The sequence below is a fragment of the Coenobita brevimanus genome, chromosome 29 (assembly GCF_032717465.1).
Source record: "Coenobita brevimanus isolate Jiangsu-jjx chromosome 29, ASM3271746v2, whole genome shotgun sequence".
Taxonomy (NCBI): Eukaryota; Metazoa; Arthropoda; class Malacostraca; order Decapoda; family Coenobitidae; genus Coenobita; species Coenobita brevimanus.
In genome coordinates, this window is record NC_136982.1 from 10,877,511 (window position 1) to 10,889,944 (window position 12,434).

At 44.0% G+C, this 12,434-nt stretch overlaps 1 protein-coding gene across 1 annotated transcript; it reads right to left on the bottom strand.

The window, feature by feature from the left end:
* Nucleotides 1-11,222: 11,222 nt before the first annotated feature.
* On the bottom strand, nt 11,223-11,567 carry LOC145394970 (uncharacterized). The gene has a single exon (XM_080268720.1). The coding sequence runs from the start codon at nt 11,565-11,567 to the stop codon at nt 11,223-11,225; it is 345 nt and encodes a 114-aa protein (XP_080124846.1).
* Between the last annotated feature and the right edge of the window lie 867 nt (nt 11,568-12,434).

Here is a 12,434-nt window from a genome sequence, read left to right on the forward strand (position 1 = left end):
AGGGTGCGTCGCTGGGTCGTGGTGATGGCGTACCCACTGCAGACGACTCTGAAGATAGATGCAAACTCACGTCGAGCGGTGACTCCACCGTGGCTGATGTGCTGGGCTGTGGCTCGGAGCATGAGGGCTTGTCTTGGGGAGGCAACGGAGTGGAGCCAGGGCTGGGCACAGCGGGGGTCACGGGCCTGAAAACACTGTCAATGGTTGATTGACGCAGGGACCGACGATTCTGACGATTGATGATGCACTGCCTGAAAGCACGCACTTCCTCCACAAGTCCCAAGGGCCCCATCTCCCTGTCGCAGTCCGGGTGTTCCAGGTAGTCGAGAACGAACTCTAGGTGTTCCCGGAGTGCGCTCAGCTTGGGGATGGCTGGAGTAGTGTCATGCTGAGAGGAGTCCGCATCATCGTCGCCGTCCTCGTCGGAATCTTCAAGCTGGTTACCGACATCTGCAACTGAAGATGCGATCTCGATATCAGACAATGTCTGATACCCAGGATCGCCCTCGTCGTCATCCAACCACTCACGCACATCGTCCACATCAACATTGTCGCCATGCGTATGTAGCTGTGCATGGAAGTCATCCACATCAAACCCTAGAAAATCATACTCCACATCCGTTCCGAGAAGCAGACGAGACCAACCATTTTCTAGAGTCTTGACAGGGACTTCCTTCCATGCACTGGCCCAGTTGTAGATTGCAGACTTGATGTTGTAGCGGCGAAGGTTTTCCAAAGTCCCCTGGCCTCGCGTGTCCCGTCCCTCCCTGCACTCGTCCTCGAGAACAACCATCACCTTGTCCACGAACTTCCGTCAGTATACTGTAGGCGCTTTGTTGCCACGATCACTCCTTAGTCCATTGGTTGGATGAAAGCAGTCGTATTAGGTGGCAGAAACATGCACTTAATCCGGTCATTCTCAGCCACTAAGTCCTTGTCGCACGGATGGGCCGGTGCATTGTCAAGGAGAAGGAGGGCCTTTACCTGGTCGCGCGGGATTCCCAGTGTCTTCATCTGGTAATGTATGACCTTGACGAAGTGGCGGTGGAATCAGTCTTTGACGATCTGGGCTGTAAACCATGCCTTCAAAGAATGGTACCAGACGACAGGAAGGACATCCATCACCCCACGAAGACACCGAGGCTGCTTTGCACGGCCAACAATAACGGGCTTAAGCCGGTGCATGCCGTTAGCATTGGCACAACACAATAAAGATATCCATTGCTTGGAGAGCTTGCGGCCAGGTACACGCTTCTCCATCTCCTCGGCTAGAGTGTTCGTTGGCAAAGAGCGATAGAACAAACCAGTTTTGTCAGTATTGTAGACTTGACCGAAAGTGAGGCCCTCCCTGTCGATCAAGCCCTTCACCTTTTGCCAAAACTCATCAACTCCATCCTCGTTAGTGTCCAAAGCTTCACCATGAGCTTTACGGTTGGTAAGGCCATGCCGTAACATGAACGCGAAGAGCCAAGCCTCGGATGCCTTGAAGTCTAGGGCGTCGTGAAGCCTGGCGAACTTCTCATCAGCAGCCTTCAGCTCCGTACCAAGTACCATCACACCAGCAGCACGTTGCTGTTGATACCAAATCAACGTCGAGCGGTTGATTTCAGCAAACTTGGGAGTAAACATCACCTTCCTCTCCACGTTGCGTTTGCTTCTCGACGAGAAGTCAGCCGTGTACTGCATGAGTTTGTCTCGGGATCTCTTGATATTGCACAAAGTAGATCGGGCCAGGTTGAATTCACGGAGGATGCGGGAAGAAGACCACCTCACATCTACTTTCTCCAATATCTCCCGTTTCTTCTCTAGAGTCAACACCACTCTCTTCCTCTTCTCAGGCGGTGGGACCATCATCACACACACTAATAAGAGGCACGAGAGCAGCAGGAGTGCCTGCAGCAGGTAAGGAACCACCACAAAAGCGAGCACGTGGGCAGCCATGACGACGAGCGTGCACTCGCAGTGAGAGACAGGTGGAAAGTGGGGAGGATGCAGGGGCGCTCTATGGGATGTCGGAGGAATGACGCGCCACAACAAAGCTGTCCCACGCCGCACGCGCCAAGTTCAAATTACGGGCGGGAAAAATTCTTTTTTTTTTTCGATTTTTTTACGGTTTTCGGACCATTTTGGGAATATGGATCCCAGGACGATTATGTCTGGTTAGTGGGGATGTTCGGATATTGGGTGTTCGGATATTAGAGGGATTACTTATATATATATATATACAGTATTTATATTTATACGTATATATTGTAAAACTCCCTAACTTCGGACACTTTTTATGTGTTTTAATGAATAACTCTGTGTAAAATGGTGCAATTTTATCCCTGTTGGTGTCATATGGTAGCCAGGGACAGTACCTAGTGAATCCATATAATAAAATAAAAATAGCCATGCGAAACTCGTTTTTTTTTTTTTTTCATTTTCAAGTATCTGATGTTAGGAACTAATTTCCTAACTTCGGACAGCTCTTCCAAACTTCGGACATCCATGTATTTGCCCTTTAAACATGAGAATGGAAAATAGCACCTATCTCTGGACACACTGGCCAAACCTCAGACACTTCGGAATTTTTTAAAATGTCAAAAATAATATTGGGCACTCGTGGCCAAAGTTATACATATATAAAGAGAAATATCCAAAAATATCTTCATTTTTGAGCTCATAATTTGCGATCACATTAAGATGCATCATATCACATTGTAGTGAGGTATTCTGGCCATAAATATGACTAAGGACTCTTCAGAAACTTTTTCAGACCAAAAAAAAATATATATTATAAAAATGCATTGCATATATTCCAAACTGTAAGGGGAACTGATCTCTTTTTCCTAAACAAAACTTCACTTAATTATCAAGTAGCTACCTCACTGACTCAACAAATGCATACTAAAATAACATCATATAATGTCAAACATATCTTACTGGTTCTAATGACACCCACACACCCACTAACACGCACGCATATCAACAGACACACGCACACACAGGCACAAGTTGTGAAGGCACCATGAAATGTATTAACGAGCTACACACTTTGGTCTTATACACACACACACACACACACACACACACACACACACACAGAAACAAACATCCCAAATAGGCTGTGGTTGTAAACACACACACACACACACACACACACACACACACACACACACATTCCTAATAGGCCTGTGCTTGTAAAACAAACACACACACACACACACACACACACACACACACACACACACACACAGAAACAAACATCCCAAATAGGCCTGTGGTTGTAAACACACACACACACACACACACACACACACACACACACACACATTCCTAATAGGCCTGTGCTTGTAAAACACACACACACACACACACACACACACACACACACACACACACACACACATTCCTAATAGACTTGTGCTTGTAAAACACACACACACACACACACACACACACACACACACACACACACACACATTCCTAATAGACTTGTGCTTGTAAAACACACACACACACACACACACACATTCCTAATAGACTTGTGCTTGTAAAACACACACACACACACACACACACACCTATAGTTTGTATTTTTCAAGTAATTTGTCCGTCAGAATTTAGGAATTTTTTCTGAAAAATACAGAGATATTCATTAAAACAGTCATAGCAAGATTATGCATGTACCGGTATATATTTTAAAATAGTTTCCTGACCAGTACTTACAACACTTTTCCACATATAATCGTACTAATCACGTTCTTACAATTGAAACTGTTTGTTCTGTGTGAACAAAGTTTTGCAGCATTAAAAAATGTCGATTTTTTTTCCATTTGATTCATTTTTTTTTTTTTTCACCCACACATATTCAATCTAGTTTAATAAGACTTATACACAATAATCTTTAAAGATTACCCGCGTACCCATGTTATTATTTTTTGCAAATATTGCACTCTTTTCCAATAAACTTCAATTATTACATTTTTTCGAAAAATATCTGAAGTTTGGGCACTGTCCGACGTTAGGGTGTTTTACGGTATATATATATATATATATATATATATATATATATATATATATATATATATATATAGCCGAGACAGGACGACAACACACTCCCAATTTACTCACCCACACACACACATTTATTAGTAGCTTAGCCCCAAGGGGAGAAGGGACAAATCCTCGCCCCACCACACCGCACAAGGGTCAAATGCACAGTGCAATCAGCAACATCCGCAGCAGGGCCAGACAGAAGAGTTGGTTTACCCCTGCCACATCATAATGGACTCATCCCCTTACCCGCACCTGACCTGACTAGCTGATCAGACCAAATGCGGGAGAATATCCCCTCAGGGCTGCATCACCATTTATTCACTTACAATTTCTCTCCAATCATCCCTGTCATGAGCAGCCACTCATCCTTGCTCTACAGACACCCCTCTTCCATCTAACATTCTCTTCACATTGTCCATCCATCCTCTTCGTGGTCCTCCTTTCAGCCTTGCACCTCTCACATCCGATCCAGTTACCTTTTTGACCAATTGTTCTTCATCCATTCTCTCCATGTGCCCAAACTATCGCAACAGCTCTGCTCAACTCGATCAGCCATCTCCCACATAACGCCAGTTCTTCTTCGCTCTTCATCATTTCTCACTTGATCCATTTGCATCATTCCACACATACTTCTCAGACACCTCATCTCCATTACATTCAAAATTTTCCTCTCTGCTACACCCACGTTCCATGTTTCAGCCCCATATAATGCAGTCGGTACCACAAAACCCTCATACGGCCTCCTCTTTACATCCTTTGTAAGTGAATGACATCTAAGTACTTTTTCCATTCCTCCTGGCACCTTTCCTGTTTCTTTCATTCTGAACCTCACTTCTACATCTATTCTTACATACACAGCAACACATGACCCTAAATACTTAAAACAGCCAACCTCCTCAAGCAACTCACCACTCAGAACTAAATTCATCCTCCTAGCATCTACCAACATTGTACACTTGATAATTTTACTCTTATCCTCGTTTATTCTCAATTTTCTCCTCTCACACACCCTTTCAAACTCCTCTACCAACTGTCTCAACCTCTCCTCCGAATCATATATATATATATATATATATATATATATATATATATATATATATATATATATATATATATATATATATATATACCTCTGTGGTACAGTGGTAGAGTGTGCGTTTCATACACGGGTGAACCAGGGTTTGCGTCCCACCAGGGTTATAAACTTTGGGAGTGTTCATCCGGCCACGTACTGCATTGGCGGACACAAGGGGTGCTGTGCTTGAACCAGTGTCACTTACTATAAAGTATGCTTGCACCCAGTCGGCTTACGCAGGCCGATTACACTTGGTTCACAGACTACACACACATCCAAAGCCACTCCAACACTACAATTACACTTACAAGCACTTCTCACCCTATATACAATCTCTACCAGACAGCCTAAGCCACTTGGTTGAGATACACTGGCTGTGTCGTCCCGACTTCTGTCGGGATAGGCCGGTCCTGCAGTGGATACTCAAATGGCTGATGATGATGATGATGATGATGATGATATATATATATTTATATGGAGCCTCTTTGGTAAAGTCATCGAGTGTGCGTATTGCACTGTGGTGGATGCAGGTTCACTTCCAGCCAGAATTGTAAGGACTTTGGGAAATGTTCACCAACACACATATCCACATTATATCACATTGCCTTAAACCAGCTATCCTCTCTCCATAAAACACCGATCTTGTCATTACATATCATACACATGCCACAACACATCCCTGCTCTCTCCCTCATAAAAAGAACCATGGCTGCTGCTATACTGGGAATTAGTGCATTTGTTTCTCGGGTGACCACCACCGGCAGGGCTGGATCGTCTGCACAGGGCCCTCCCGGTCGTCATCAAGCGACCGTACAATGCCCTAAATCTGCTCGTCAGTGCAGTAAAATTATCTTTTGCAATATTATGGGATTTCACTCCAACATCAACTCTGTTCAAAATTTCCTCCAGTTTGAATCCCCAGATCTGCTATTTTTGACAGAGACACAAGTAAGCTCCACCTCTGATTTAGCTAGACTTAATTTTGCTGGTTATATCTTGATTCAAAATTTCAGACCCAAATGGGGCGTATGTTGCCTTGCTAAATCAAAAATTGTCCTGGAGGAGATTACTAAATTTAGTTGTCCTTATTTCGACTATTCCATATACAAATTAAATTCTTTTGGTAAAGTTAATTATTTCTATTGTGTTTATTGTTCCTCTAATGTCCCTCCAGAGCCGAGTTCATTTGACTCTCTGTCTTCGCAGCTTAGTGTCCTCAACATTAATACTGCATCAGAAATTACTATTCTGGGTGATTTTAATGTCCATATTATTGAATGGCTCACTTATTCAGCCAGAACTGATGACTCTAGTCTTGAATATGAGCTATTTGCAGACTCATTTAATCTCACCCAGATAGTCAGTCAATGCACCTGTGTACCAGACAACCCCGATCAAAATCTCCACCTGTTGGACTTGCTCTAACAACCAATTCAAAATATAATAATGTCGAAGTGAAGTCCATCGGATCCTCGGATCATTGTCTGATTCAAGTCACCAGTTTAACGCCTACCACATCCTCCTGCTCTGGCCCTGTTGCGGTGACTAAATGGCACTACGACAGGGCAGACTGGGAAGGACTGCATAATTTTTTCATGGATGTTGCTTGGACCTCCTTTTTTTCCCCAGATGTAAATTCCACATTGGGCCACATACAGGTTTTCATTAAAGGCAGCATGGAAACATTCATTCCCCAACATAGTTACAGAAAAAGATGTAATTCTCCTAAATGGTTTGACCACAATTGTGCTAGAGTAACAGAACATAAAACAATAGCCTCTAACACTTATACAAGGACCAAAACCAAAGAAGCATTTAACTATTATAGAAATATCAGAAACCATGCCAAAACTATTATCAATCTTTCTAAATCAAACTTTCTACTTAGACAGGCTAACAAACTACTGAACAACCCAAATGATAACAAAATATTATGGTCATCCCTTAATTCATTCAAAACTAGCTTCACTACCACCTCTTCCTTTAGAGTCCCCAAGTGGAAATCTAGTGAGTGACCCATGTGGAAAAGCAAAACTTGTTGTTTTCAACAAAGTCAACCCTAAATACAGAAAATCACAAAATTCCTGTACTTGATTTTGATTCCTCTCAAATACCTCCTTTCATGATTCACACCAGATACGTACAAGCTGTATTACAGAATCTCTCAGCAGACAGAGCTGCTGGTCCAGATGAAATTCCTTCAATAGTACTTAAAAATTGCTCCTAAGTGTTGGCTCCTGTACAGTATTGGGAAAATTTTTCCGCTTATGCATCCGTACCTCAAGCTTTCCAGCCTCTTGGAAAGAAGCGAATATCCATCCTGTTCCTAAAATGGAGGCAACTTCTGATCCATCAATCTATAGACCAATTGCAATAACTTCCATTCTCGGTAAATTTTTTGAGACACTAATTAACAAACACATAATCAAGCATCTAGAAATCAATAAATTAATCAATGATCGGCAGTATTGATTTAGACAAGAACCTTCAACTGTAGACATTCTTTGCTTACTTACCAATCAAGTTAACAAAACAACTGACCAACACGGTGAAACACACACAATACACTTGACATATCAAAAGCATTTGACAGAGTATGGCACCGGGCGTCTAAGATGTCACACTATGGCCTTGCATCACTGGTTCCTCTAATTTCTTCTTACCTTCATAATAGAAAAATACAGCTCATGGTAGATGGTATTTATTCTCAGTTTCATTCCATAAATGCTGGCGTACCTCAGGGATCAGTTTTGGTGTCAACCCTCTTTCTTATTCATATAAATAACCTCCTATCTGTCAATCACAACCCAATACACTCTTATGCTGATGACTCAACCCTTCATAGTTCTCTCACATTTAGTACCTCCTTTACACAATTTGATATTATAAATTCCCCAAAAAACACAGCAATTTCTCTGAACCAGAACCTTTCTAAAATTGATCAATGGGGACAAACAAATATGGTCTCATTTAATGCTCAGAAAGCTAAATACATTAATTTCTCCAACAGAAAGAATCCCTCAGACCCTCACATAATTTTAAATAATGTCAATATTCCCATATCCACTACAGTTGATATCCTAGGTGTTACTCTAAACCCCAACCTAAGCTGGACAGCTTATGTTAAATCCCTTGCTAATAATGCTTCCAAAAAACTGGGACTTATGTACAGAGTTTATGAGTTCTTCACTGACGAGCAGATGGCCACAATATACAGAAGTCCTGTGCGTTCTCAGATCGAATACTGTTCACCACTGTGGAGTAGATGTGGAACGGTTGGAATGAGGCAGTTGGACAAAATTTAAAATAAAGCCATTAGATTAACCAATAATCCTGCCATTATGCAGGACCTTCCTCCATTATCAGTATATACGTAGAGATGTTGCTTCTTTAGCATTATTTTATCGATATTTTTACCGTAAGTGCTCTGACGAACTGGCTTCAATTGTGTCTCCCATTCACATTTACTCGTGAAATACTTGGGCAGCTGGGCGCACCCATGAACTCACACTCTCTCTTCCGCAATGCAGAACCTCTGCTTATCAAAATTCATTTATCCCCAGAACTACTACTCTCTGGAATTCACTTCCTGGGAATTGTTTCCCACAAACATTTCATCCACTTCAATCTAAATCTAGTTGTTATAAATATTTTATGAATGGAGGATGCCTTTAGGCACATGGACTTTTTTTTTCTTTGTTATTCCTTCATTCATTCATTATCTATAATAAAAGACTGCTTTGGCGGACATAAGGGGTGCTGTGGTTGAATCAGTTTTGCATACTAGAATGCTTGCATCTAATTGGCTTGAGGCAGTCCAGTTACACTCGGTTCAGAGTACACACACATCCAATGCCACTCCAACATTGCAGTCACACTCTCAAGCACTTCTCACCCAACAAACAGTTTCTACCAGACAACCTAAGCCACTGGGTAGAGATACATTGGTTGTATCGTCCCTGCTTCGGTAGGGATAGGCCAGTCCTGCAGTGGACACTGAATGGCTGCTAATGCATATATATATATATATATATATATATATATATATATATATATATATATATATATATATATATATATCCATCATCCAATCCTACCTTGCCCATGAGAAGCGTAGGAGCCCGGGGCTAGGCAGTTGGTCCCGACATTTAAGATGAGAGTGACCAGCCTCACTCATCCCCGAGTGGCATTAAAGGAGCAATCAACCCCAACCATCCTTGGATATAAACCATCACCGGCTCAATCTGACTGGAGCACAATAATTACCCACTAAACCACCAGGCACCAAAATTTAGTTATATGGTTACCATCCAGCATAGTAAATGGTTTCCTGGCATACAGGAAACCATTTGGCTTGTCACTCAGTGTAGAGTCACCCACAGGCAGAAGGAAGAGAAAAGAATTAAGGAAAGAAAGACAGAAGAGGGAGTGTAAAGTTACCCGTAGGCAGAAGGACAAGGAAAGAATGAAGGAAAGGAAGACAGAAGAGGGTGGAAGGAAAGAAGGATGGAGGGGAGGAAAGGGCAGACACCCAACAGCAGTACTACATTGAGTGAGTGGATGGTGTGTGCCCCCTCCTACCACAACGTAATGTATATATATATTAGAAGCTCACCCCCTGTCGGCTCTTTGTCTGACAACACACTGCCCATCCCTGTTCAGTGTAATCCACATTCATCAATGATGGTTCAAGACCTGGGCTGACTTGAGCCTTCTACTTCGACCCGCCACATAACCTCCTAAAAACTGAAGGTGGTTAGGCTGCAAGATGAGGTGGTCCAATCTTTTGTACCTCCTTGGTACAGGGTACCCATAACTGGTGCAGCTATCTGGGTTGTGGGCAGTTCCGGTTGCACTGGCAGACGCCTTCTGGAATGGGGTTGCACCACCTGCACTGGCTGGTCACAGAGAGTCTCATGCTTGCTGCCCATGACAAGGATGAAGGCCGAGGGACCATTTTGCATCATTCTAAATGGTCCTATGTAAGGCTTCTGCAGCAGTGTGTGGTGGGCCTCTCAGTGAAGGAAGATATACTGGCTATCCTAAACGTCAAGTGGTTTGTATGTCATTGTGACACCGTGTTAGGACTTTGGGACCAGAGCATGATTACCCATGCTATGGTGGAGGTGCTTTAGTGTGGTCATGGGTTCTTTGTTGTTCTTGTGCTGCTTTGATCGTGAGTGGGACGCTGTACACCAGTTTGGCCAAGGAGGTAACCAGGTCCCCTTTTGGGAAGTGCATACACCCAGCAGCACCCATGGCAGTTCGTCCATCCACTTTGGACCCATGAACTTCACCTTGAGGGATGACCTCAAGTGCCAGTGGAAACACTCCACCAGGCCATTGGCTGTGGATGGCAGGCCATTTTGCAATGCAGCTTACTTCCCAGCAGCTGAGCCATTGCTGACCATAATTCAGAGGTGAAATCACACTTGTCAGAGGAGATGTCAGCTGGCATGCCAAAACAGGCGACCCAGTAGGTGGTGAGGGCACATGTGCAAGCTGGAGTGGAGGTAACCAAGAGCTGGATGGTTCCAGCCATCTTGTGAATCTGTCCACAATGGCCAAGACGTGGGTGATATTGCTGGATGGGGGTAGCAGTCCAACGATGTTGACGAGGATTTGGTGAAAGTGCCAGCCTAGAAGGTCGAAGCTCTGCAGTGGTGCACTGATGTTCCACTGAATTTTGAAGGTTTGGCAGGGGATGCATCACCTAACCCAATTAAAGACCTGTTTTCAAAACCTGTGCCACATGAACTTGGCTGCCATCAGTTTCTGTGTCGTCTGGATGGAAGGGTGCACTATGTCAAAGACCCGGTAGTGCCAGGCAGTGGAGATGATGGCTGTAGCTGTCCCATAGACACGTCACAGAGGAGCATGGTGTCAGTGGGCCTGAACTGCATGTCCTCCAACAGGAAGCTTAAAATGGCAGTGTGAAAGGTGAGTGCCTCCTCATCCTCTTGCTGGGTAGCCACTATAGCTATGCTGTCGACACCTGGGACCAGAGCATGGATGACGCTGGTGACCGTGTGGAACAGCACATCTGCGACCTGGTTACTCTTGACTGCAATGTGCTGGATGCAGGTCGTGCATTCTGAGATATAGGTCAGATGGCACTGTTGGTGAGCTGACTGTGGGTCAGATGCTTTGGTGTTTTGTGGTCAGTGAAAATAGTGGATCCATGGCTCTGGAGGAAGTAACAGAAATGCTGGATGGCCAGGTAGAGAGTGAAGACCTCCCAATCGAAAACACTGAACTTCTGCTCTGAGGCTCTCAGTTGGTGACTGAAGAAAGCAAGGGGCTGCCAGTTGTTGTTGACCAATTGCTCAAGCACACCAGCTGTGGCCATGCCAGATGCATTGACTGTGATAGCTGTTAGAGCTTTGGCCCGCAGGTATGCCACCATCATTGCCTTTGGCAGCAACTCTTTGGAGTTCTTGAACACAGCCATCATGGCATCGTCCCACATGAGCTCCTTTGGTTTGCTGGGTAAGGCTCTGAAAAGTGGCTGCATGATCTTGACAGTGGTAGAAATTGACCATACTGACAAACTCCTGAAGATCTCTCACTGTGGTGGGCTTGGCAAAGTTCTGAATGGCCTTGAACTTAGATGGGAGCAGAACCACTTCATGCTTGTTGATGCAATGCCTAAGGAAGTCGATGGAGTTGAGGCCAAACTGACACTTGGTGAGGTTGATGACCATACCATGCTTGTTTAGCCTGTGGAAGAGCTGGTGGAGGTGTGTGAGATGTTTTGTGGCGGGAGCAGCTGGCGACGAGAATGTCATCGAGGTAGATGAACATGAATTCCAACCCTCGGCTACACAGTGTCCATGAACCATTGGAATGTTTGGGCAGCATTGGTGAGGCTGAACGGCAAGCACAGAAACCCCCAAAGGCCAAACGGGATGATGACAGCTGTCTTGGCAACATCAACGGGGTGGACTGGGGTCTGGTGGTAGCCTTGCACCAGGTCGATCTTTGAAAATACATGAACACCGTCCAAGTTTGCTGTAAAGTCTTGAATGTGAGGAACAAGGTTCCAGTCAGGTGTCATGGTCTCATTGAGGTGACAGATCTGCAAAGTTTACCAACATTTCTCCTCTTTCGTTCCTTTGTCCCACTCCATATTTTCCAATACATGCTTCTCCATTTTTTGATTTTCCAACTTTTGCATTGAAGTCTCCCATGAGTATAGTATAGGTGGTCTTTTCTTCTTCCATAATCTGGGAGATGTCATCATAGAATGTTTCAATTTCTTCATCTGAGCTCTGAGAAGTTGGTGCATATACTGGTATCATTTTCAGAGTATATTTTT

Bases quoted from the DNA above. Each gene is read 5' to 3' on its own strand.
- LOC145394970 (XM_080268720.1), bottom strand. From the start codon at position 11,567: ATGGCTGTGTTCAAGAACTCCAAAGAGTTGCTGCCAAAGGCAATGATG.